We start from the raw sequence: 27,487 nt of genomic DNA, 5'->3' as shown, positions 1-27,487 counted from the left end.
CTCCGGCGCTGCATTCGCTGTAAGGCAGCAACTCTACCGCTGCAACTTTCACGTTCATTCCCTACGCACAAGGGGCAATTTTACAGAGGCCAATTAACCTACAAACATATTAAGCACCCACTTACACTAATCAAATTCATTTATTCCATTTTATTCATTCCGCATTCCTATCAACTCCTCCCAGATTCTACCAGCCATTTACACAATGTACAGAGGCTAATTAGCCTGCTAACGGGCACATCTTTGGGAAGTGGAAGGACACTGAAGCACCCGGAGGCAGCCCACATCCAGATACTAAAACTCTCGTATGTTTGTTTGTTTGTTCCTGAACTACAGCCAAAAGGGGACACGATAACGCAACAATTTTAGGCCCACCTTACTCACCATCTATTGGTGCTAATGGAAGAAGATTCATCTTCTTTAAAAATGCATATAATAGTTCTCAAAGTGGACCTGAAATGCCACCATCGACTTACTGGGAGTGCAGGCAATAGACAATAGGTGCAGGAGTAGGCCCTTCGGCCCTTCGAGCCAGTACCACCATTCAATGTGATCATGGCTGATCATTCTCAATCAGTACCCCGTTCCTGCCTTCTCCCCATACCCCCTGACTCCGCTATCCTTAAGAGCTCTATCTAGCTCTCTCTTGAATGCATTCAGAGAATTGGCCTCCACTGCCTTCTGAGGCAGAGAGTTCCACAGATTTACAACTCTCTGACTGAAAAAGTTTTTCCTCGTCTCTGTTCTAAATGGCCTACCTCTTATTCTTAAACTGTGGCCCCTGGTTCTGGACTCCCCCAACATTGGGAACATGTTTCCTGCCTCTAACGTGTCCAACCCCTTAATAATCTTATATGTTTCGATAAGATCCCCTCTCATCCTTCTAAATTCCAGTGTATACAAGGCATTGAGGATACATTTGGATCTAAACACCTGGGCAGCACGGTAGCCCAACTGATAGTGCCACGGTCTCACAGCGCTAAAGGTCTAGGTTCCATCCTGAGCTCGGGTGCTGTCTGTGTGGAGTTTGCACGTTCTCCCTGTGACCGTGTGGGTTTCTTACCATGTGCTCCGGTTTCCTCTCGCATCCCAAAAACATGCCAGTTTGTGGGTTAATTGACCCTTTGTCAATTTCCCCTGGTGTGTAGGGAGTGGATGAGAAAGTGGGACAGCATAGAACTAGTGTGAACGGATGATCGGAGGTCGGTGTGTACTCAGTGGGTTGAAGGGCCTGGTTCCTTACTGTATCTCTAAACTAAACTATCATTGCCCATTGTTTTGCCCCCTTGCCTTGCCTATTCCTTCCCTCATATTTCTCCTGGCCTTTTTCTCTCACTGGCCCTTTATTCTTTGCTTCTCTCCCTCCTTTTCTTTGCTTATTTAAATGGCAGAGCAAGCCCAAAAGATACACTGCTTACTCCTGTTTCTAATGTTGCATATTAAAAATCTGTCATCTCCAACCTTTCTCTGCTTCAATGAAAACCTCTTGGTCTGAGATGTTAACCCTGGCAGCCTCACGCACCTGTTGATCACATCCTGTATTCTCTATGTTTATTATAAAGGCAGTTGAATCTACCATCACGTTCTGCCAAGTGTCTATTCCTCCATTAAATCACATGCCATGGTTATTGCAGAACCATCCTATCACCAACTAGAGAGTGGTCGTGATCTACCTCATTGAACACCCTCGGGCTGTTTTTAATCGGACTTCACTGGACTTCATCTTACACTGAACATTATTCCTTTATCTTGCATCTGTACACTGCGGGCCGCTTGATTGTAGTCATGTATAGTCTTTCCGCTTCTTCTTTCGTGTCCATCATCCATGTTTCAAATGTTACATCACTGTCATCGTCCGTCCTGAAAAGGGCCCAAGCTTCCGTCGACAATCAGTGGGAGCCATCACTTGTACAGTAGATGGTGGTGGTAGCAGAATTAGCTCAGGACACTTCCAGTTTCCAGCCCCGACACATGGACATTTCTACTCTTCCGCTGACAGGATAGCACGTTTTTTTTGCTGTAACTCGGTGCACATAACAATAAATAAACTAAGCTAAAACTAAACACAAGGAACTACTGTTGCCAGAATCTTGAGCAAAACACCAAATGTTGGAAAATCACAGCTGGTCAGGCAGCATCTGTGGAGGAAATGGACAGGCAATGTTTTGGTCGGGACTCTCCCTGAGTGCTGACGAAGGGCCCCGACACAAAACGTCATCCATCCATCCATTTCTTCTATTGATGCTGCCTGACCTGCTGAGTTACTCCGGGACTTTATTCTCTGGTCATTGTCCTTCTGTGCAAAATTGGCAGTTTAATTAGTTTTAGGAGCTGAATTAGGCCATTCGGCCCATCAAGTCTACTCTGCCATTCGATCATGGCTGATCTAGCTTTCCCTCTCAACCCCATTCTCCTGCCTTCTCCCCATAACCCCTGACACCTGTACTGATCTGTTAAACTCCATCCTAAAAATATCAATTTTCTGTGTTGCTTCACTTGTTGCGTCCTAAGATGGTTGACTTGATAAATGCAAGTCCTTTCTCCTTTGTGTTGTATTTAAGCTTTTCACTGCAGCACCGTCATACTCATTCATTCTTTTCTGGATCAAAGGCAGCGGCTGAATTACGTTAATCACGCCAGACGCCTGGCTGAAGATGACTGGACGGGAGGCGAGGACAGCGACGAGGAGTCCAAGGAGAAGGAGGAAATGGAAGTAGAGGTGGCGAAGAAGAAACTGCCCAAACGTTACGCAAACCAGGTGAGAAATCGTTCCGATGCAGGTCCACCACCGATTTTCAAGCAAGAGTTAGATTTCGCTCTTCGGGCTAGCGGACTCAAGGCATGTGGGGAACAGGGTACTGATTGTGGAAGATCAGCCATGATCGGATTGAAGGTGTTTCTAGCAACTGGACAAAATTCCAAGAGTGCATTTGAAATCCCCCTGGAAGTCCTCCCGAAAATGTGGCGCCTCGGCCAGATGAGGCAGGCGATCTTGACCTCATCGAGACTCTGTGCCGATCAGTGGGTCTAATTTGCCGACTGGCGGCCAGGGCTCTGGAACTCCGGTCCAGCCTGAGCTGGTAGATCCGCTCCCATGACTGACTTCTGCAGCCAAATTAGCGGGCCGTTAATCTCGATGGCCTAGGAGGACCCGTCCGGTATCGTTCAACTCCTCACGGATGCCGTGACCACTGTTGGTCTGGCAAAACCGGCAATCCAGGAAGGCTCTGGAACCAAGGAAGGTGGAAAATTGGTGGTGGACCTGTAGTCTCTTTCCAACTGTGTTCGCCAAGGGAAAGGGTGCAGGTACCAGCAACATCCTGTGGATGTGGACAATGGTGGAGTTGCCACAATATTCCCATTCACAATCCCTTTGCGGATCTCTGTACATCCATGTTAACTGGAAATATGAACAGTATAACAGCTATTTTAAAAAGTGAATGGAAAGAGTGCAGAATATGGTGTTACAGCTGCAGAGAAAGTCAAGATTTTAAAAAGTGCAAGTCTGCAAAGATGGAAGATTGGGAATACATTCATAGCTTATGGGAGGTCCATTCAGGAGTCTGATGACAGCATTGAAGAAGCTGTTCTTGAATCCAATGGTAAGCGATTTTGAGCTTTTTGTATCTTCCCGTCGGGAAGAGGGGAGACGGAGTCACGTACCATTGGATTCAAGAACAGCTTCTTCCCCGATGTTCACCTCCATCCCCGGACTCCTAAATGAACCTCTCATAAGCTATGGATGTGTTCCAAATCTTCCAGTCTGTACGGGTGTCAGGGACTGGGCTCCGTCTGCACTTCACTGAGATTTCTAGGGCAGAGCAGTTGCCAAACCAGTCACAGATCCACCCCATGAAGATGGTTTCTAAGGTGCATCTGCAGAAATTGGGAAGAGTCATTGGGGACATGCCGAATTTCCTTCCTCTTCTGTGGAGGTAGAGATGTGAATGTATTTTCTTGGTTGTCGCATCAATGTGTTTGGATGAAGGTTAATTATTGGTGATGCCTTGGAGCCTGAAACTCTGAACATTTATTCAGCACCATTGATACATCGTGTGGCACATGCACCATCCCACTTCCTGAACGAGACGACCAGCTCCTCCCTTTAGTAAGGGAGATGTTCTTGTCTTTTACACCATGTTACTAAGCTCTCTATCTCCTTTCTGTGCTCCCATATTGTTACTATTTAAGATCTTACCTACTGGGATGGGGTCAATTGCCAGGAATCAAGACCAGTCCTTGCAGTCCCTTCTTTCTACATTTCACTGCTCCACAGCAAAATCTCCTCAGATGCAATTTGAGACGTGTACGTATCCTCATACGTGTACTTTGAAGAAGTTCTCATCCACTCTCCGACTGGAGTTCTGTGAGAAACCTCTCACACTGCTACCCCTCTCTGATTCCTCTTGCTCAAGTCTGAAGGAGGGTCTCGTCCAGAAACGTCACCTATCCATGTTCTCCAGAGATGTTGCCTGACCCGCTGAGTTACCCCAGCATTTTGTATGTGGGGAAATAACTGCAGATGCTGGTTCAAATCGGGGGTCGACACAAAATGCCGGAGATCAGTCTGAAGAAGGGTCTTGACCCGAAACGTCACCCATTCCTTCTCTCCTGAGATGCTGCCTGACCCGCTGAGTTACTCCAGCATTTTGTGTAAGAAAATAACTGCAGATGCTGGTACAAATCGAAGGTATTTATTCACAAAATGCTGGAGTAACTCAGCAGGTCAGGCAGCATCTCAGGAGAGAAGAAATGGGTGACGTTTCGGGTCGAGACCCTTCTTCAGACTGATGTCAGGGGGGCGGGACAAAGGAAGGATATAGGTGGAGACAGGAAGATAGAGGGAGATCTGGGAAGGAGGAGGGGAAGAGAGGGACAGAGGAACTATCTAAAGTTTGAGAAGTCGATGTTCATACCACTGGGCTGCAAGCTGCCCAGGCGAAATATGAGGTGCTGTTCCTCCAATTTCCGGTGGTCCTCACTATGGCACTGGAGGAGGCCCATGACAGAAAGGTCAGGCTGGGAATGGGAGGGGGAAGTTGAAGTGCTCGGCCACCGGGAGATCAGATCGGTTAACGCGGACTCCAGCATTTTGTGAATAAATACCAGCATTTTGTGTTGTCTTCTGCCAGAAACTAAGGGCATTTGATGGCTGCAGTGCTGCTTCCCGACTGCAGGTGGCAGTGTAGTGTCATGCCCGCTGCCATTTGATGGAGACATTGGAGAGACCAAAATAAGGGTCAGACTTAATATTCTGGGGCTCCACCGTTTGGTTGGTTCGTTTGCTCAAAGCCTTATGTGCATGTCAATTATTTGTTGGCCACAGTCTCTTTAAAATTGTGTTTTTGTTTTCCTGTCCCAAGTAGCCCGTTTCACCATAAAACATAGGAGCATTCAGCCCATCGAGTGTGCACTGGCATTCGATCATGGCTGATCTATTTTTCCCCCTCAATCCCATTCTCGTGCCTTTTCCATAGAACTTTTGACATCCTTCTCAATCTCCGCTTTAAAAATACCCAATGACTTGGCCTCCACTGTCGTCTGTGGCAATGAATTCCACAGATTCACCACCATCTGCCTAAAGAAATTCCTCCTCGTCTCCATTCTAAAGGTGCATCCTTTTATTCTGAAGCTGCACCCTCTGGTCCTAGACTCTCCCACTACTGGGAACATCCTTTCCATGTCCACTCTATCTAGGCCTTCGTTAGGTAATCTCACCACCGGGGTCATCTTCACAGTTTGGTGTGACTTCCAGTTCATCGATTGTGCTCGAGTTTTACACCAGAGATCCCAGAGCAAATCCACGCGGTCGCAGGGAGAAAATACAAACTCCATACAGACTGCACCTGCAGCCAGGATCCAACACGGGTCTCCGGTGCTGTAAGGCAGCAACTCTACCGCTGTGCCACCGCGCTGTTTGTCAGACGGGAAACACAGACTGGGTTGAAGAGGGCATGGAATTCAAACCAGTGTCACTGATACGGGGATGGAGGTGAACGATATTAGCAAGGGTGTCAAATGGATACGGGGAGAAGGCAGGAGGATAGGGGTGAGAGGGAAAATTAGATCAGCTTTGATCTACAAATGGCGTAGATGACTCGATGGGCCGAAAGGCCTAATTCTGCTCCTATGTCTTATGGTCTTGTTAAGAGGTCGTGTACGGGATCTAGGTTTGTGGGATCTTGCTGTGCGATGTTTGTCCATGTTGGGGTTTATACACACAATAGACAATAGGTGCAGGAGGAGGCCATTCGGCCCTCCGAGCCAGCACCGCCATTCAATGTGATCATGGCTGATCATTCTCAATCAGTACCCCGTTCCTGCCTTCTCCCCATACCCCCTGACTCCGCTATCCTTAAGAGCTCTATCCAGCTCTCTCTTGAATGCATTCAGAGAATTGGCCTCCACTGCCTTCTGAGGCAGAGAATTCCGCGGATTCACAACTCTCTGACTGAAAAAGTTTTTCCTCGTCTCCGTTCTAAATGGCCTGCCCCTTATTCTTAAACTGTGGCCCCTGGTTCTGGACCCCCCCAACCCAACATTGGGAACATGTTTCCTGCCTCTAACGTGTCCAACCCCTTAATAATCTTATATGTTCCGATAAGATCTCCTCTCATCCTTGTAAATTCCAGTGTATACACCTGGCCACCCTGTGGAGGAGATGGTGATGGGGGGGGGGGGGGGGGGGGGCGGGGTTTGAAGGAGACAAGCGGCTGTGCTTTGTGTGCGGCCTGTCTCGCCCCGTCACTGAGCAGCCTCCGTCCCTCACACCCCTCCACGTCAGCAGCAGGATTGCTTCACCTTGCAACCCATGCAACCACAACACACAGGTAAATGTGTAGGAAGGAACTGCAGATGCTGGTTTAAATCGAAGATAGACACAAAATGATGGAGTAACTCAGCAGGGGACAGGCAGCATCTCTGGAGAGAAGGAACAGGTGACGTTTCGGGTCGACACACTTCTTCAGACTGAATCTTTCAGTCTCGACCCGAGACGTCACCCATTCCTTCTCTCCAGTGATGCCGCCCGTCCCACTGAGTTACTCTGGCATTTTGTGTCTACCCGGGGTAAATAATGGCTCGTTTGATAAAGTGCTTTGCCCTGTTTGCAAATCTTTAACCTTTCTGTAAAACGGACTGTTTCGGGAATCCGGGAGATGCGACGAAAGCACAAAGTAAACATTTCCTGTAATTGGTGTGTGAGGGAAAGGGCACCAGTGATCCTTTTACTGGTCCCTGTCCGTCTATTTGCCACACATTGCTGTGACTCATTGCTGTTCTGTGTTGCCCGGGCAGACTGATTGGTCTTTACGGCTTGTTTATCACAGCCTTTGATCCATCTGGCGTTGGGTACTTCAAGCCAGTGAGTGAAAGGATTCCCAACACTGTCCCCACCCGTTTCTCCACTTGAAACCCGCCCTTGGGCAGCACGTTCACTGGCGTGTAAGGAGGAACTGCAGATGCCGGTTTAAACCACTGACGGTCACAAAAAGCTGGAGCAACTCAGCGGGCCAGGCAGCTCACTGCCGTAACCAGCCGTAAAGACCGATCTGTCTGGAGAAGAGGATTAGGTGACGTTTTGGTTCTTCAGACTCTTATGTTCACTGCTGTATATTTTTGCCTCTGGGGTATCACTTGTACCTACAGCTGACAGAACATAGACTTTGGACTTTAGAGATACAGCCTGCAATTGGTCCAAAACGCCGCAGCGAGACTCCTGACGGGTACCCGTAAAAGGGACCACATCACCCTGATTCTGGCCTCTCTCCACTGGCTCCCAGTACAGTACAGAATCAACTTCAAGCTCCTCCTATTCACATACAAAGCCCTAAACGGGCTTCCCCCCCCCCATATCAAAAATCTTCTAACCCACCACTCTATCTCCAGGTCCCTCAGGTCGGCCGACTTGGGGCTACTGACTATCCCACGGTCTAGGCTTAAGCTCAGGAGTGACCGCGCTTTTGCGGTTGCAGCTCCTAGACTGTGGAACAGCATCCCTCTCCCCATCAGAACTGCCCCCTCCATCGACTCCTTTAAGTCCAGGCTCAAAACCTATTTCTACTCCCTAGCGTTTGAGGCCCTCTGAGGGGGCGTTGTGAACTGTTTATGTATGTGCTGTTATGTTTGTGTGCCATTGTATGTTCGTTCTTAGTACCTGAACTGATGTACAGCACTTTGGTCAACGTGGGTTTTTCCTAAATGTGCTGTACAAATAAAATTGACTTGACTTGACTTGACAGCGTGGAAGCAGGTCCTACAGCCCACCGATTGTGCCGACCGGCAATCACGCCATACACTAACACTGCCCTATACGCACTAGGGACAAGTTACAATTTATCACCAAAGCCATTTAACCCACAAACCTGTACGTGTTTGGAGTGTGGAAGGAAACCACCCGGAGGAAACCCACCCGGTCCCAGGGCGAACGTACAAACTCTGCACAGGCAGCCCCCGTAGACAGGATTGAACATGGGTTTCTGGCGCTGTGAGGCAGCAGCTCTACCAGCTGTGCCACTGTATCTACACTAAGCTAAAAATAGAGCCATACAGCGCAAGATCGGGGGAGAATAGTGCGGTGAGACCACCTGCGTTGGTAGAGAGAGCAGGCAGGGCCTCTGTATCGTGTCTCATCTGAAGGTAGCTCTCCCTGAGTGTTACACCAGGAGTTTGGTTTGGATTTTTGACTTGGGAATCCGTGTCCTGGGAGTGAGAGCGTATCCCAGTCGGCACAGTGTAAAATAACATGGAAACGTGTGGGATGAACTCTTGGAAGAGCTGGCATGCTGAGGGGATTTGTCCTGCTGTGGACGAGGCAGGTCAAGTCAAGTCAAGTCAATTTTATTTGTATAGCACATTTAAAAACAACCCACGTTGACCAAAGTGCTGCACATCTGATTAGGAAAAAAAAATAGAAACATACAGTGGCAGGCAGCCAAACACAACGGCGCGGCCATCTTGAACAAAATGTTTAACTAAAGCAGAATGGTGTCCCGCGGCCGCGCCGCACCGGGCAATGGAAGGCCCCGCGGCCGAGCCGCACCGGGCGCTGTTCAGTCCCGCGGCCGAGCCGCGCCGGGCGATAGAAGGCCCCGCGGAAGAGACCTAAAAAAAAAAGAAAGATTTCCCCCACCCCCCACCCCCACATACCCACCCACCCTCACCACCCCCCCCCCCCCCCCCCCACCCCCAGTGAATCTGTGGAATTCTCTGCCTTAGAAGGCAGTGGAGGCCAATTCTCTGAATGCATTCAAGAGAGAGCTAGATAGAGCTCTTAAGGATAGTGGGGTATAGTTCCACAGGGCGGAACAGAAAAACAAATGGCCACAGAGGAAAGGTTTAAAATCTCTACGTACTTCGGATTGCTCCGAGAAATCGTCCAAATTTTTAGATTTTTTTAGATTTAAAGATACAGCGCGGAAACAGGCCCTTCGGCCCACCGAGTCCGTGCTGCCCAGCGATCCCCGCACATTAACACTATCCTACACACACTAGGGACAATTTTTACATTTACCCAGTCAATTAACCTACAAACCTGCACGTCTTTGGAGTGTGGGAGGAAACCGAAGATCTCGGAGAAAACCCACGCAGGTCACGGGGAGAACGTACAAACTCCGTACAGACGGCGCCCGTAGTCAGGATCGAACCTGAGTCTCCGGCGCTGCATTCGCTGTAAGGCAGCAACTCTACCGCTGCGCCACCGTGCCGCCCGTCAAGGAGTCTGAAATAAAAAACCACAAGTGTTTGAAATGTTCAGCAGCTTGGACAGGGACTGAGAGAAACGGAATCAACACTTCAGACCATTGACATGAACTTGTGACTCTTCCCAATCCTCCAGTTTGGTTTCTTGTGCCAAATGGTCATGGGCCATTGAATCCCACAGCTTGTCCTCTTCTCTCCTTTCAGGCAAAGTAGTTCTGCCCCTGCCTACGCTTTGCCATTCACTTTTCTCCTGCCACTGGGAAGTGCAAATCACACGGTGGCTCAGCGGTAGAGCTACTGCCTCACAGCGCCAGAGGCCCGGGTTCCATCCCGACCACGGCTGCTGTCTGTACGGAGTTTGTACGTTCACCCCTGACCTGCCTGAGTATTTTCCAAGATCTTCGGTTTCCTCCCACAGTCCAAAGACGTAGAGGTTTGGAGGTTAATTGGCTTGTTATCAATGTAAAATTGTCCCTAGTCTGTGTCGGGTAGTGTTACTTTGCTGGTCGGCACGAACTCGGTGGGCTGAAGAGCCTGTTTCTGCTCGTTATCTCTAAACTAAACACTGTACATTGCTCGTGAAATAATATCTGGAGAATGTTTTGTATTGGAATCCCAGAGATTCAGCAGGAAACATGCTGCCCTTCAGTCTGAAGAAGGGTCTCGACCTGAAACGTCACCCATTCCTTCTCTCCCGAGGTGCTGCCTGACCCGCTGAGTTACTCCAACATTTTGTGTCTACCTTTGATTTTAACCAGCATCTGCAGTTTCTTTCCTACCCTTCAGCCCAACAAGTGCGCCCCAACTATCAACTGTTAATTTAATGTAAGTAGCTAAGCCTGGAGTTGACCATGATCGTGGTTACTTCCGCAAGGCCGGCATGTGGACCGGACTTTGGACTTTTCTTTGTAGGCGATGCCATAATATGGTGACCATGCATTTCTGGATTGTGCAAACGAATTTCACTGTGGTGTGCATAGGTGACAGTAAAGAGCCATTGAACTAACCCTACATTAGTTATTCTCCCCACTTTCCCATCAACTTCCCCCAGGTCCTCCCACTCACTCACTCACACACCAGCGGCGATTTACAGCAGCCACGTAATCTTAAGTCTTATCGAAACGTATAAGATTATTAAGGGGTTGGACACGTTAGAGGCAGGAAACATGTTCCCAATGTTGGGGGAGTCCAGAACCAGGGGCCACAGTTTAAGAATAAGGGGTAGGCCATTTAGAACGGAGATGAGGAAAAACTTTTTCAGTCAGAGAGTTGTGAATCTGTGGAATTCTCTGCCTCAGAAGGCAGTGGAGGCCAATTCTCTGAATGCATGCAAGTGAGAGCTAGATAGAGCTCTTAAGGATAGCGGAGTCAGGGGGTATGGGGAGAAGGCAGGAACGGGGTACTGATTGAGAATGATCAGCCATGATCACATTGAATGGCGGTGCTGGCTGGAAGGGCTGAATGGCCTCCTCCTGCACCTATTGTCTATTTGGGAAGTGGGTGGAAACCGGAGCAGCCAGAGAAAACTCAATGCAGTCGCTGGGAACGAGCAAACTCCACACAGACAGCACCCGAGGTCAGGAGTGAACCCGGGTCTCTGGCGCTGTGAGGCAGCGACTCTACCATCCAAGAGCGACACAGTGGCACAGCTGGTGGGGCTCCTGCCTCACAGCGCCAGAGACCCGGGCTCCATCCCCGACTACATGTACTGTCTGTGATGAGTTTGTATGTTCTCCCTGTGACCATATGGGTTTTTCTCCGGGTGCTCTGGTGTCCTCCCATAATCCAAAGACGTGTAGGTTTGTAGATTAATTTGCCTCTGTGAATTGTGTGGGATGCGAAAGTGAGATAACGTTGAACTGGTGTATGGGTGACGGCCGGTATGGACTCGGTGGGCCGAAGGGCCTGTTTCCATGGTGTATCTAAAAAAAATGTAAACTAATCTGTGCCACTGTGCTGTCCATGACAGAGGGCACTGTGTTCATGCCCTTGTGGGAGACCTGCCTGCTTGACCCTGTCTTGCTCTCTGTGCTACAGCTGATGCTGTCTGAATGGCTGGTGGACGTGCCGTCTGATCTGGCTGAAGAGTGGCGCCTGGTGGTCTGTCCCGTCGGCAAGCGGACTCTCATTATCGCTTCCAAGGTAAGTGCTGGCGTTTTCCCCGCCCCGCAGAGTTGTTCCGCCCTGTCGCATGTGGGACTGTGCAGGCCCCATCACCAGCACCTTCCTCCCACTGCCGCGCTGTACTCCTCTCATCTGCGGTTGTGGACGGGGGGGGTGGGAGAGAGGGAGCGAATGGGATGTGAGGGATAGAGGGGAGGGAAGGAGAAATGGGGGCGAGTCTAGTCATTGAGTCAACAACAGGCCCTTCGACCCAACTTGCCCATGCCGACCAACATGTCCCACCTACACTAGTCCCACCTGCCTGCGTTTGGGCCATATCCTTCTAAACCTTTCTTATCTATGTATAGTGCCCTCCATAATGTTTGGGACAAAGACCCATCATTTATTTATTTGCCTCTGTACTCCACAATTTGAGATTTGCAATAGGAAAAAAAATCACATGTGGTTAAAGTGCACATTGTCAGATTTTAATAAAGGCCATTTTTATACATTTTGGTTTCACCATGTAGAAATTACAGCAGTGTTTATACATTATCCCCCCATTTCTGGGCACCATAATGTTTGGTATAAATGAAAGTAAGCATGTTTAGTATTTTGTTGCATATTCTTTGCATGCAATGACCGCTTGAAGTCTGCGATTCATGGACATCACCAGTTGCTGGGTGTCTTCTCTGGTGATGCCCTGTATCTGTATCAGGCCTGTCCAAGTGACTTTCAAATGTTGTTATTGTACCTGCCTCAAATATCTCCTCTGGTGGCTCGTTCCATATACCCACCACCCTCTGTGTGAAAGAATTGGCCCTCGGGTTCCTTTTAAATCTCTCCCCTCTCGCCTTAAGCCTATGTCATTTGGTTCTTGATTCCCCTACTCTGGGTAAAAGACTGTGTGCATTCATCCAATCTGTTCGGGTTAAAAGACTGTGCATTCACCCAATCTAGTCCAGTAAAAGACTCCCAGTGCATTCATCCTTTCTATTCCGATAAAAGACCCTGTGCGTTCATTCTATCTGGTCGTTGAGCTTGGAAACAGGCCATTCAGCCCGTCACATCCAACCGCAGGGATGGGAATACCTGGAGATGGAGTGGGCAGGGGAACTGAACTGAGCCTCTCCCCCCACTGAGCTAGCTTTTGGTCGTCAATGGGGAAGGGGGAACTCTGGTTCGATGGCCCAACACAGTTATTGCCACCATAGGTTAGGAATGGTTTTGGTTCATTTGTGGGAGGCAGGGCACCTGATTACCCCTCTAGTGGGACGTTTATGGTGATACCTTGGAAGTGGAGTCAGGTTGAATACTTGAACACGAGGGAAGATACAAAATGCTGGAGTAACTCAGCGGGTCAGGGGAGAGAAGGAATGGGCGACGTTTCGGGTTGAGACCCGTCTTCAGGAAGGGTGACGTTTTGGGTCAAAACCTGTCTTCAGGAATGGGTGACGTTTTGGGTCAAAACCCGACTTCAGGAATGGGTGACGTTTTGGGTCAAAACCCGACTTCAGGAATGGGTGAAGTTTTGGGTCAAAACACGACTTCAGGAATGGGTGACGTTTTGGGTCCAAACCCCTCTTCAGGAATGGGTGACGTTTTGGGTCCAAACCCCTCTTCAGGAATGGGTGACGTTTTGGGTCAAAACCTGTCTTTAGGAATGGGTGATGTTTCGGGTCGAGACCCGTCTTCCGGAATGGGTGATGTTTTGGGTCAAAACCTGTCTTCAGGAATGGGTGATGTTTCGGGTCAAAACCTGTCTTCAGGAATGGGTGACGTTTCGGGTCGAGCCCCTTCGGGACTCGACCCGAAACGTCACCCATTCCTTCTCTCCCGAGTTGCTGCCCGACCCTCGTGAGTTACTCCAGCATTTTGTGCCCACCTTCAATGATGCCCAGCACATGCAGTTTTTTTTCCTACACACGTGAACACGAGGGTTGAGAGTAAATCTTATTGACGATGTTTGTGCGATCTGCTTTGCACAGGGGAGCACGGCAGCCTACACGCGCAGTGGACATTGTGTGAACAGGTTTCCCTCACTCCTTCCCGGTGGAAACCGGCACAACTCCGCCATGGGCAAAGGTAACCGCACTTCAATCAGCTTTCACAAAACTCTCTCCGGGGTTGCGGAAAGATAAGGATCCAACAACACCGGGGGCACTGTCCGCGGAGACCCGGGTTCAATCCTGACCACGGGTACTGTCTGTACAGAGCTTGCACGTTCTCCCCGTGACCTGCATGCGCTTTCTCCAGGTGCTCCAGTCTCCTCCCACACTCTAAAGACATACAGCTTTCTAGGTTAATAGGCTTCGGTGAAGATTGTAAATTGTCGCTAGCGTGTAGCATAGTGCTAGTGTGCGGGGATCGCTGGTCGGCGCAGACACGACGGGACGAGGGGCTTGAATCCACGCTGTATCAGTCTGACGAAGGGTCTCGACCCGAAACGTCACCCATTCCTTCTCTCCTGAGATGCTGCCTGACCCGCTGAGTTACTCCAGCATTTTGTGAATAAATACCTTCGATTTGTACCATCATCTGCAGTTATGTTCTTAAACAGCATCTGCAGTTATTTTCTTAAACAGCATCTGCAGTTATTTTCTTAAACAGCATCTGCAGTTATTTTCTTAAACAGCATCTGCAGTTATTTTCTTAAACAGCATCTGCAGTTATTTTCTTAAACATGCTCGATGATGACCTGCCATTGTAAGTTGGCATTCTACCGTCATTTTACATCGAGCTAAGAGTGTTTAATTGTCTTATGAACTGACAACGGAACAATGAAATCATTACTTGCAGCAGCTTTAACAGCCCCATAAAACCAATACACGCAGATAAATTAAGAAATGTAATAAATTAATGACTGTAATACTAGTGCAAAAGAAAATCCCAAAGCCTGGAGTGCAACTAAAGGCACAGTCGACAGAAGGTTCATAATTGCTGAGGTTAGTGTTCATGAACCTAGTGGTTGTTGGCAAGAAGCTGGTGGTCATGGTTTACCTGGTGGTCATTGGTCAAGGCGCCAGTGCCTTCGTCCCGATGGTAGGAATTAAATGAGAGGGTGGCCAGAGTGCTGTGGGTCTTTGAGACTGACTGCCGTTTTGAAATAGAGCCTCTGTTTCACGGGGAGCTCATTACCTGTGAGGGTCGTAACTACTTTTCTCTGTAACCTCCTAATTCCTGGGCATTTAAGTTGATGAACCAGGCCTTGATGCAGCCAGTGAATATGCTCTCTAGAAGTTCAATAGAGTATTCGCCGACACACCGAATCTCCTTAATCTTCAAAGAAAGTAGAGGCATTGAGCTTTGTTTGAGATCCGGCAGCTGCAACGATTCGTTCGATTAGCTGAGAAGGTTGTTGGCTGCAACCTGCCCCCTGTACACTGCAAGGGCCAGGAAGCGAGCGGGCAAGATCATCTCTGACCCCTCTCACCCTGGCCACAAATTCTTTAAAGCACTTCCCTCTGGAAGGCGACTCCGGACTGTCAAAGCAGCCACAGCCGGACATAAAAACAGCTTTTTTTCCGCGGGTAGTAGCTCTACTCAATAACCAAAAGTCTGTAGTCTCTTTTTGCTCTGGTTTATTTCACTCATATGTTTGTATTCTTAATGTTTTATGCTTTATTCTTAATTGTGTACTGTATGTTGGTGTTGTTACTTGCGAGCGGAGCACCAAGGCACATTCCTTGTACGTGTACATACTTGGCCAATAAACCTATTCATTCATTCATTCATTCATTCATTCATTCATTCACATTGAGCTGAGACTTGGACACATCTTCAGAGATATGCGCGCCCTGGAACATTGATTCTTTCCATTGTTGTCCTGTCAATGACGACAGGTTCGTGGATCCTGACGCCCTCACCTGAAGTCAACAATCAGCTCCTTGGTCTCGCTGATGTTGAGAACAAGATTGTTGTCCTGGCACCATTCAATCAGATTTTCAATCTCTCTTTTCAATCTTACACTTGAACAAGATTGTGCTCAGCTTGAGTGCACGAGACAATTACCTGAAGTTCCACCTGCCTAGTCCCCTTTCATCGCCTTTCCTCACAACCATCTCAATGTATTCTTTAATAAAGTTGCTGGAAACACTTAGCAGGTTGGGGCAAAGCTTTGTGAAGAGTTAGTGTTTCATCTCAAAGGCCCTTCCTCAGGACAAAGAGACAGGCGGCAATCCTCTCAGAGATCAGTCTGAAGAAGGGTCTCGACCCGAAACGTTACCTATTGCTTTTCTCCAGAGATGCTGCCTGACCCGCTGAGTTACCCCAGCATTTTGTTTCTTATCGTCAGTGTAAGCCAGCACCTGCAGTTCCTTCCTAAACAGGATAGAGCATTAGTTCAATTTATTCTTTATTGGCTGCTTCCATTCGCTTAATTGGCTTCTGTAACGATTCTGATTGTTCCTAGTGCTCGTGTACGGGGTGAAAGCCGGCCTCTAAAGTGTTTCCGTGGTGTACTTCTCAAGTCTAAAGTTTTCCAGTTTGTGGCCAGGGTGAGAGGGGTCAGAGATGATCTTGCCCGCTGGCTTCTTAGCCCTTGCAGTGTACAGTGTCAGGAGTCCAGACATTGGAACCTTCTCATCTTGCTCTAACACAATACAATACAATATATCTTTATTGTCATTGTACAGGGGTACAACGAGATTGGGAATGCGCCTCCCATACGATGCAATAAATTAATTAGCTAGTCAGTATTAATTTAAACAACCCAATGAAACAAATTTGGAACAGTTTTAAAACAGAATAAAGTGCAGTAGATCTGTGCCGGTTCACTGTGCGATGTGACCATCCGGCTCAGCAGGACCGGTTCATAGCAGCTATGGCCCTGGGGATGAAGCTGTTCCTGAGTCTGGAGGTGCGGGCGTAGAAGGCCTTGTATCATCTGCCCGATGGTAGAAGTTCGAACAGACTGTTGCAGGGGTGTGAAGAGTCTTTGTGGATGCTGGTGGCTTTTCTGAGGCATCGTGTGTTGTAGATGCCCTCCAGGGCTGGCAGCTGTGTTCCGATGGTCCTCTGAGCTCTATGGACTACCCGCTGAAGTGCTTTCCTCTCTGCCTCCGTGCAGCTGAGATACTGACCCCTTCGCCCTGGGTGTGAGGGCAGCATTTGACTGAATGTGTCTTCAAGGTGAATCTGGCTGCTGGTTCTCTGGTGTCTGGAGATGTACGTGGGCCAAAGGACCATGCTGGTGGCTTTGGAGATCCATTATATCACTCCCTCTTTCCATCACTACACAGTGTGATCACAGCGTGTACCATCTATGAAGCAGCGTCATGCTGAAGCTTTTTAGGGGCAGCACAGTGGAGCAGCACAGTGGAGCAGCACAGTGGAGCAGCGGTAGAGTTGCTGCCTGACAGCGCCAGGATCGATCCTGACTACGGGTGCTGTCTGTACGGAGTTTGTACGTTCTCCCTGTGAAGGGTGGGTTTTCTCCGGATGCTCCGGTTTCCTCCCACACTCCAAAGACATACAGATTTGTAGGTTAATTGGCTTCAGTAAAGATTGTAAATTGTCCCTGGTGTGTAGGATAGTGCAAGTGTACAGGGTGATCACCGGTTGGCGTGGACTCGGTTGGCGTGGACTCGGTTGGCGTGGACTCGGTGGGTCAAAGGGCCTGTTTCTGTTCTGTTTTTTTTTTGTTGAAACAAAACACTTTCAAAACCAAGAGCCTTTCGTACATTGATTCCTCTAAATCCAACATTTAATTTCCTCTAGATTTAAATATTGTTTTCCATCTGCCCTATCAGAATAAATATCTTCCCTCTTAACCATGTTGTAAGTCACTCTCTTTCCTGCCCACTCAATCAATCTGGTTACATACTTTTGCAGTCTCGTAGTATTCCGGTGACTAGTTATTTTCCCCTCCCGATTTGTACCGGAGGCCATCGTGGATGCATATCATTGTCTTTTCATCCAAGTTGTTACTGAGGTTGTAAACGGCTGAGAGCCAGCAGCAACCCTTGTGGTATCCCACTCAAAACAGATTGCCAATATGAGAATGGCCCCTTAATCTCTCCTCTCACTTTTGATCAGTAACCAATCCCATAAGACTGGTAGATAGACACAAAAAGCTGGAGTAACTCAGCATCTCTGGAGAGAAGGAATGGGTGACGTTTCGGGTCGAGACCCTTCTTCGCCTTAAGAACGGTAGATGCAAGGAACTGTAGATTTTGGTTTACAAAAAAAGATGCAAAGTGCTGGAGTAACTCATGGGTTAGCCAACATCTCAGGTTAAATTTTTGGGTCAGGACCATTCTTCAGACTGATTGTGTTGGTTGGCAGGTGGGAGAGTAGTAAATCTGGAAGAAAGGAGGTGCAGGGTGAGTGATAGGTGGATACGGGTGGGGTGGGGGGGGGATTGATAGGCATATGGTTGGACTAAGGCCAGAGGTGAGAAGTCCAACAAATAGATTTGCGAATTGTGAGGCCAGAGAAAAGCACATTGGTGGAAAGGGAGGGGGAAGTGGAGAAATGGGTGTAAGTCGAGATGGGGCACCTGGAGGGGTGTAAGGAAGGGTTGTTGTAGCTTAGTTGTACCCACAATTGGAAAACACTGTTGGGTTGTAAGGTATGAATGCAGAGTGTGGTCATCACTCACTCTGGCAGTGGAGGAGGCCCAGGTCAGTATGGGAAGAGGAGTTAAAATGGTGAGCAACCAGGAGATCCCACAGACCTTGGCGGACTGAGTGCAAATGATCACTGAGTTCATGCTTGTTCTTGCTAAAATCAAACCATTCCTCCAATTTGACGACATTTAAAAAAATCATCCACGCATTCATTTCCTCCCGCCTAGACTACTGCAACTCCCTATACACTGGGATCAGCCAATCATCCCTGTCCCGCCTGCAATTGGTCCAAAACGCCGCAGCGAGACTCCTGACGGGTACCCGTAAAAGGGACCACATCACCCCGATTCTGGCCTCTCTCCACTGGCTCCCAGTACAGTACAGAATCAATTTCAAGCTCCTCCTATTCACATACAAACCCTAAACGGGCTTGCCCCCCCCCCATATCAAAAAATCTTCTAACCCACCACTCTATCTCCAGGTCCCTCAGGTCGGCCGACTTGGGGCTACTGACTATCCCGCGGTCTAGGCTTAAGCTCAGGGGTGACCGCGCTTTTGCGGTTGCAGCTCCTAGACTGTGGAACAGCATCCCTCTCCCCATCAGAACTGCCCCCTCCATCGACTCCTTTAAGTCCAGGCTCAAAACCTATTTCTACTCCCTAGCGTTTGAGGCCCTCTGAGGGGGCGCTGTGAACTGTTTATGTATGTGCTGTTATGTTTGTGTGCCATTGTATGTTCGTTCTTAGTACCTGAACTGATGTACAGCACTTTGGTCAAAGTGGGTTGTTTTTAAATGTGCTAGACAAATAAAATTGACTTGTCTTGACTTGACATGCCATTGTAACGGAGACCACACCGGGAACACTGGATGCAGAAGATGATTTAGAATGTTTTAATTAAAATCGTTGAAAACATTAGCGTTGCAGTGGTGCTGGTTTGCGACGGGCACGGTAATGGACGCCCCACACATCTCTGTCCTCCATACAGCTGGGAAGCTCCTCTTTTGTCTCTACATATGCGTCTTCCATCAACGTCTTCAGCATCATCTTGTTTGGTCGTCCTGGGTTCTGTCTTCCATGGGGTTTTTCATCTTCAGACTGACAAGGGATATTTCGGGTTGGGACCCTTCTTCAGACTGATTAAGGGTCTTGACTTGAATCATTGCCTAGAAACATAGACAATAGGTGCAGGAGGAGGCCATTTGGCCCTTCGAGCCAGCACCGCCATTCATTGTGATCATGGCTGATCATCCACAATCAGTAACCCGTGCCTGCCTTCTCCCCATATCCCTTGATTCCACTAGCCCCCAGAGCTCTATCCAACTCTCCTTCAAATTCATCCAGTGGCTTCTGTGTCAGAGAATTCCACAAATTCACAACTCTCTGGGTGAAAAAGTTTCTTCTCACCTCAGTTTTAAATGGCCTCCCCTTTATTCGTAAACTGTGTCCCCTGGTTCTGGACTCCCCCAACATTGGGAACATTTTTCCTGCATCTAGCTTGTCTAGTCCTTTTATAATTTTATACGTCTCTATAAGATCCGCTCTCATCCTTCTAAACTCCAGTGAATACAAGCCTGTTCATTCCCTCCACAGTTGCTGCCTGACCCACTGAGTCGCAACAAGTTGCATCTTCGTCTCTGGGTTTGTCAAAAACCTATATCACTCTTGTATGTAATGATTTTCCTAAATGTCTCTTTCCATTAGTGAATTTGTGTTGATTTGAGTAATCTATATATTTTTAATTAGACCATCTCTACATAGCAGCCATCTCCTAATTATATGCAGGATCATACTATTCTTTCACACACTTTTGAAGTTGTGGGCAACTAACTCATTCAAGTGCATGAAGAGAGGCGGAACGGTGGCGTAGCGGTAGAGTTGCCACCTTACAACGCCAGAGACCCGCGTTCAATCCTGACCGCAGATGCTGTCTGCACGGAGTTTATACATTCTCCCCGTGGCCTGCGTGGGTTTTCTCCGGGTGCTCCAGTTTCCTCCTACACTCCGAAGACGTATAGGTTTATGGATTTAATTGGCCTCGATAAAATTGTAAATTGTCGCTAGTGTGTACGATAGTGGTAGTGTGCAGGGATCGCTGGTGGGCGTAGACTCGGTGGGCTGAAGGGCCCGTTTCCGTGCTGTATATCTAAACTAAACTAAAGATGTGACTACTCAAACCTCTTCACGTCTTAAATAAATTTTACTTCAGTTAAGTTGGAAAAATAAACTGACATGGGTCCTGATGGTTAGATTTCATAGCTTAAGCTTCATGTACTTCCTGGATTGGTGGATTTGTTTGAAGGGACTTCTACTTGACTGCTTTGACTGTCTTCCTGCACTTCATTGCTCTAATTCTTGCTCCTCCCTGCAGACTACACCATATTGGACTGCATTTACAGCGACGTGAACAGAACATTCTTTGTCTTGGATGTGATGTGTTGGAGAGGCCATCCAGTCTATGACTGTCAGGTCTGTATGAAGGCACTGAGCTTAAAGCCTTTCATTAGCTCCATGTGGTCTCAATGTGAGAAGTATCCCTTTTTTCAGAATGGCATCCATTATCAATCGGAAGTCCTCAGAATTTGATTCAATGGGGCTATTATTGTCTCATGGGCGAAGTGCAAACACACAGTGAAATTCTTTTCTGACAAACAGTCCGGTAGAGTATTGCCATACCCAAGCACATCCCTAATTAGCAAGTGTACAAAAATAGCCCACTGATCTTGCATGACAGGGGAGCCATGTTTTGCCGCCATTTTAAAAGTCCAGTCCGTGCTCCAGTTGTAATGAGCATTGCCCATTCCAGGCAAGCCCCACTCTGGGATCAGAGGGAGATGAATCACATGCAGGCGGAGATTAGTTTATCTTGCCATCATGTTTGGCAGGGACATTGGGCCCAATGGCCTTGTTCCTATGCTGCACTATTCTATGTTTTAATGCAAAAAAGCTAAAATTAAAAACCAGAGTGCTTGCAAATGAGTTTAGATGTTAGCGTCAATTGCTAGCTTGTCGCAGTTAATAAAAGGCCACGACTCTTGTGTTGGAAGAACATGTTGTGAGAGACCAGTGTAGGAGAGAATCCGAAGAGATTTGACGGCAGATCTGAGGATATCGGAGATGCCATCAAGTTCTCGTGACGCTATTCTACAAGAAGCGGTGGAATTATCTCAGTGTTCTGACCAGTATTCCTTTATCAGCATCACTAGAAACATTGCTTTCGTTATTTTGGAACCAGGACCTAAACAAATTTGACGCAAGTCCTTAGTTTAAAAAAAAACAAGTGCCCTTCAAAAAATAATTTCAGTAACTTGGAATCTGCTGCCTGCTGATGGACTCATGTGATGTCTAAATGCCAGTGATTCAGCCTCTCGAATGGATTTATAAATGATCGTAAATGCATTTTTGTTTTATTCAGACGGAATTCAGATTTTTTTGGCTTCAGTCAAAATTGGACGAGGAAGGTGAGAATCTGTCGGAGATCGTGACCCGGAATCCAGTGAGTTCACGTTCTTGACCAGCACAATTTACGTAAATTTACTAGAATGTTGCCTGGGTTTCAGCACTTAGGCTACAGAGAGAGGTTGAACAGGTTGGGTCTTTATTCTTTGGAGCGTAGAAGGTTGAGGGGGGACTTGATAGAAGTTTTTAAAATTTTGAGAGGGACGGACAGAGTTGACGTGGGTAGGCTTTTCCCTTTGAGAGTGGGGAAGATTCCAACAAGGGGACAGCTTCAGAATTGAGGGACAAAAGTTTAGGGGTAACATGAGGGGTAACTTCTTTACTCAGAGGGTGGTGGCTGTATGGAATGGGCTTCCGGTGGAAGTGGTGGAGGCTGGCTCGATTTTATTATTTAAGAGTAAATTGGATAGGTATATGGATAAGAGGGGATTAGAGGGTTATGGTCTGAGTGCAGGTAGATGAGACTAGGTCAGGGAGAGTGGTCGGCGTGGACTGGTAGGGCCGGACAGGCCTGTTTCCGTGCTGTAGTTGTTATATGGTTATATGGTTAAATGTTCTGGATGCATGGTTCATTACTTGTGCAGTTCTCTGAAACAAAATACAGCGAGTTATTGGAGACGCAAGGAACTGTAGATGCTGCAATCTTGAGCATACACAAAGTGCTGGACTAGCTCAGTGGGTCAGGCAGCATCTGAGCTGACGACATTATGGGTCAGGAACCTATTTCAGACATCCCGACTCAAAACGTCGCCTATCTCTTCCCTCCAGAAATACTGCTTGGCGCACTAAGTTACTCCAGCACTTTGTGTTTTGCTAAAGTGAGTTATTTTCAAGCACAATATTGTACTCCACAATCTCCTTTCAGCACTGTCCTTGGGCTTCCATCTGGAAGCCCAAGAATAATGGCTTGGTTTGGTTTATTGTTGTCAGGTGTACAGAGATACAGTGAAAGGCTTTTGTTTGCTCGGTATCCATTCAAATCAAATCATACCACACACGAGTCTGAAGAAGGGTCTCGACCCGAAACGTCACCCATTCCTTCTCCAGAGATGCTGCCTGCCTTAGTTTAGTTTAGAGATACAGCGCGGAAACAGGCCCTTCGGCCCACCGGGTCCGCGCTGACCAGCGATCCCCGCACATTAACACTATCCTACACCCACGAGGGACAATTTTTGCATTTACCAAGCCAATTAATCTACAAACCTGTACGTCTTTGAAGTGTGGGAGGAAATCGAAGATCTCTGAGAAAACCAACGGGGAGAACGTACAAACTCCGTACAGACAGCGCCCGTAGTCGCGATCGATTCCTAGTCTCCGGAGCTGCATTTACTGTAAGGCAGCAACTCTACCTCTGCGCTTCCGTGACCACCCAGTGAACTGTCTCGCTGAGTTATTCCATAATTTTGTGTCCTTATGAGTACAATCCAGCCGTACACGTACGATAGGTAGTTTAAAGAGAAAAATACCAGAGTGCAGAATATTGCTTCACAGCATGCATTACAATCTCATTGTAAAATAACAATGTGGGCACTCTAATTCACAATTCCACAATGGTAAAGGTTCTGTCATCTTGGCCCTGACTACTTTATTTATTTGCACCACTAAGGTGGGAGACTTCAGAAATAATCACGTTAAGGAGCCACAGATTGGCTTCATAAGTTATAGGAGCAGAATTAGGCCATTCAGCCCATCAAGTCTAGTCCGCCATTCAATCATGGCTGATCTATCTTTCCCTCCCAACCCCATTCTCCTGCCTTCTCCCCATAACCCCTGCCACCCGTACTAATCAAGAATCTATCGATCTCTGCCTTAAAAATATCCATTGACGTCCTCCACAGCCGTCTGTGGCAATGAATTCCACGGATTCACCGCCCTTCATGTGTTTGGAGCCCAGATCCGTTGAGAAAGTGTTGAGTGACCTTGTGACCAGGCTTCCTGTACCTTGAGGGTGTAATTGTTCCTCAGTTGTGGCATTCTCGGTGAGTACGGCCAAAGGTCCCGACCCGAAACGTCGTCTGACTCACCCTCCACAGATGATGCCTGACCTGCCGGGTTCTTCCAGCACTTTGTGTTTTGCACATTATTCCAGAGTCCAGCACTCGCCAAACACATGCATAATTGCAACAGGACAATAGACAATAGACAATAGGTGCAGGAGGAGGCCATTCGGCCCTTCGAGCCAGCACCGCCATTCAATGTGATCATGGCTGATCATTCTCAATCAGTACCCCGTTCCTGCCTTCTCCCCATACCCCCTGACTCTGCTATCCTTAAGAGCTCTATCTAGCTCTCTCTTGAATGCATTCAGAGAATTGGCCTCCACTGCCTTCTGAGGCAGAGAATTCCACAGATTCACAACTCTCTGACTGAAAAAGTTTTCCTCGTCTCAGTTCTAAATGGCCTACCCTTTATTCTTAAACTGTGGCCCCTTGTTCTGGACTCCCCCAACATTGGGAACATGTTTCCTGCCTCTAACGTGTCCAACCCCTTAATAATCTTATACGTTTCAATAAGATCTCCTCTCCAACCGTTGTGCTCCATTTGCCTCACCACAAAGGCTAATGCACTGTTTGCCTTTAGTTTAGTTTAGAGACACAGCTTGGAAACAGGCCCTTTGTCCCGCTGTCTGCACTGACCAGCGATCCCCGTACACTAACGCTATCCTGCACACACTAGGGACAATTTACAATTATACCAGGCCAATTAAACTGTAAATCTGTGTGTCTTTGGGGTGTGGCAGAAAAACCAGAGCATAACTCATGGAGAGAACGTGCAAACTCCATACAGAGAGCGCCCGTAGTCGGAATGGAACTCGGCAGCAACTCTACTGCAGTGCCACTGTGCTGCCCTTAGCTGGTGTTGCCCAGCAAGTAACTGTGGGGAGCCTGCTCCTGTGTCTGAAATCTCGCCTGTCGCCTGTTTAAACTCGCTTTGCCGAAATAAGCTAAGACTTTGGCCTGTCTTCCCATAGAGCCAGACTCAAAGAGAACACTTAGAGCACAATCCCCAGTACAGCTAGAGTAAACACTCGGATATGGAACCGGGCCACACACGCTCGGGCTTAAAGTGGCCACGATAAATTACATTTCCAATCTGTTGTGATCCTCGCTGTCCAAATGTGTTTTCGTCCACTTGTCAGATCCCCAGTTATTACTTCACCTGGAGAAAAATGTTCCCGATGATGGGGGGAAGTCCAGAACCAGGGGCCACAGTTTAAGAATAAGGGGTCGGCCATTTAGAACTGAGATGAGGAAAAACTTTTTCACCCAGAGAGTTGTGAATCTGTGGAATTCTCTGCCACAGAAGGCAGTGGGGGCCAATTCACTGGATGTTTTCAAGAGAGAGCTAGATAGAGCTCTTGGGGCTAACGGAATCAAGGGATACGGGGAAAAAGCAGGAACGGGGTACTGATTTTGGATGATCAGCCATGATCATATTGAATGGCGGTGTCAAGTCAAGTTTATTAGTCACATGCACATACACGATGTGCAGTGAAATGAAAGTGGCAATGCCTGCGGATTGTGCACAAAAAAGAATTACAGTTACAGCATATAAATAAAGTTAATAAAGTTAATACAGAGAAGACAAAATTTAGTCCCTGTAGTTATAAAAGTTAACAGTCCTGATGGCCTGTGGGAAGAAACTCCATCTCATCCTCTCCGTTTTCACAGCGTGACAGCGGAGGCGTTCGAGCGGTGCTGGCTCGAAGGGCCGAATGGCCTACTCCTGCACCCATTTTCCATGTTTCTCCTTGGTAAAGAAGTTTCTTTCTAGTTTACATGTGAGCCTGAAGTGTACAAAACAATAAGGTGCATGGATAGAGTGAACACTCCTAACTAACTAGCTAACTAACTAACTTTTTCCCCGTAGTAGAGTATTCTGAAACTAGGGGACATGGGCTCAAGGTGAGAGGGGAGAGATTAATGAGGGATCTCGGGGGCAATGTTTTCACTCCGAGAGTCGTCTGTATCTAGAATGAGTTGCCAGAGGAAGCTATAAACGCAGATGCAGACCAATTTCCCTCCAGGGATGAATAAAGTTTTATGGTATCGTATATCGTAATATTTAAAAGATATATGGAGATGAAGGGTTTGATGGCTAGGGGCCAAATGCAGGGAAATAGGTCTAGCCTGGCATGCCAATTTGGTTAGCATGGACATGGTGGCGCGGCGGTAGAGTTGCTGCTTTACAGCGAATGCAGCGCCGGAGACTCAGGTTCGATCCTGACTACGGGTGCTGTACTGTAAGGAGTTTGTACGTTCTCCCCGTGACCTGTGTGGGTTTTCTCCTAGATCTTCGGTTTCCTCCCACACTCCAAAGACGTACAGGTATGTAGGTTAATTGACTGGGTAAATGTAAAAATTGTCCCTATTGTGTGTAGGATAGTGTTAATAGTGTTAGTGTGCGGGGATCGCTGGGCGGCGCGGACTTGGTGGGCCGAAAAGGCCTGTTTCCGCGCTGTATATATGAAATGGAAAATGAAATGGTGGGCCAAAGGGCCTCTTTCTTTGCTGTATAGCTCTGGGTCGATAAATCTTAAATATTTTTACTTTTAATTCTGAGAGCAGCTGACAGTGCTGTCTCTGATAAAACTCCACCGAGTCCTTCTCTACTGACTGGTGTCTCTCCCTGACTTGCAGAGAATTCCTCTGTTGGAGGATTGATCCTGTTGCCATTCCATCAGTAGACTTTCACTGACCGGCTTTTGCAAGCTCACAAGTTATAGGAGTAGAATTAGGCCATTCGGCCCATCGAGTCCACTCCGCCGTGCAATCATGGCTGATCTCTGCCTCCTAAACCCATTTTTCCTGCCTTCCCCCCCATAACCCTTGACACCCATTCTAATCAAGAATATGTTTATCTCGGCCTTAAAAATATCCCTGACTTGGCCTCCACAGCCCTCTGTGGCAATAATTTCCACAGATGAACTACCCTCTGACTAAAGAAGTTCCTCCTCAACTTCTTTCTAAAAGAGCGCCCTTTAATTCTGAGGCTACGACCTCTCACCTCTCCCACTAGTGGAAACATCCTCTCCACATCCACTCTATCCAGGCCTTTCATTATTCTGTAAGTTTAAATGAGGTCCCCCTCACCCTTCTAAACTCCAGTGAGTACAGGCCCAGTGCCATCAAACGCTCTGAAGTTCTCCGAGAACCTGTGCTGACTTCTACTGGTGATGCATCAAACTCTTTCTTGGGCCAAAGTGGTTGCTCTTAATCGTGGCATTTCCGAAATGTGGTGGAGGAACTTGAGCCAAGATCTTCCAGCATGATTTGGAGAATTGCTTTTATGCTCGTGTGTGGGCTGCACTCTCCTATCTTCCTGCTGCTCCGCAAAGTGCCCTATAATGCTCAAACTGGAGCACTAAAAGCCGCTGAGCCACTCCTGACTCAGAGGAATGTTCCCACACAGTGTCTGATGCTGGACAGGCTCCAAAGAATGTTTCTTCCAGACCTCTGCATCTCCTGCTATTTCCCATTCATGATTTTCTGATGCTGATGCCCATTCACTTTTTTCTCCCCCCCCCCCTCCCCTCTCCACCCTCGGTCTCGATCTTTGATCCTGTCCCTCCCTATTCCTCAAGGGAACCACACCAAAGCGATAAACTGCCGGGTCCTTAGACAATAGGTGCAGGAGTAGGCCATTCGGCCCTTCGAG

General features: G+C 47.8%; 1 protein-coding gene across 3 annotated transcripts in view; it reads left to right on the top strand.

The window, feature by feature from the left end:
• The window catches only part of snupn (snurportin 1), a 39,284-nt gene that overhangs the window by 6,003 nt on the left and 5,794 nt on the right, over positions 1–27,487 (top strand). For all 3 annotated transcript variants that reach the window (XM_078429692.1, XM_078429691.1, XM_078429694.1), the window contains exons 3-7: positions 2,611–2,758; positions 11,737–11,841; positions 13,791–13,887; positions 20,742–20,839; positions 21,786–21,866. In XM_078429692.1, coding sequence (XP_078285818.1) covers positions 2,611–2,758; positions 11,737–11,841; positions 13,791–13,887; positions 20,742–20,839; positions 21,786–21,866 — 529 coding nt within the window. The remainder of the gene's footprint in view (positions 1–2,610; positions 2,759–11,736; positions 11,842–13,790; positions 13,888–20,741; positions 20,840–21,785; positions 21,867–27,487) is intronic.

Source organism: Rhinoraja longicauda, chromosome 38 (genome assembly GCF_053455715.1).
Source record: "Rhinoraja longicauda isolate Sanriku21f chromosome 38, sRhiLon1.1, whole genome shotgun sequence".
Classification (NCBI taxonomy): domain Eukaryota; kingdom Metazoa; phylum Chordata; class Chondrichthyes; order Rajiformes; family Arhynchobatidae; genus Rhinoraja; species Rhinoraja longicauda.
Note: the sequence above shows the minus strand (reverse complement) of the source record. Positions and strands in the feature narration are given on the sequence as shown.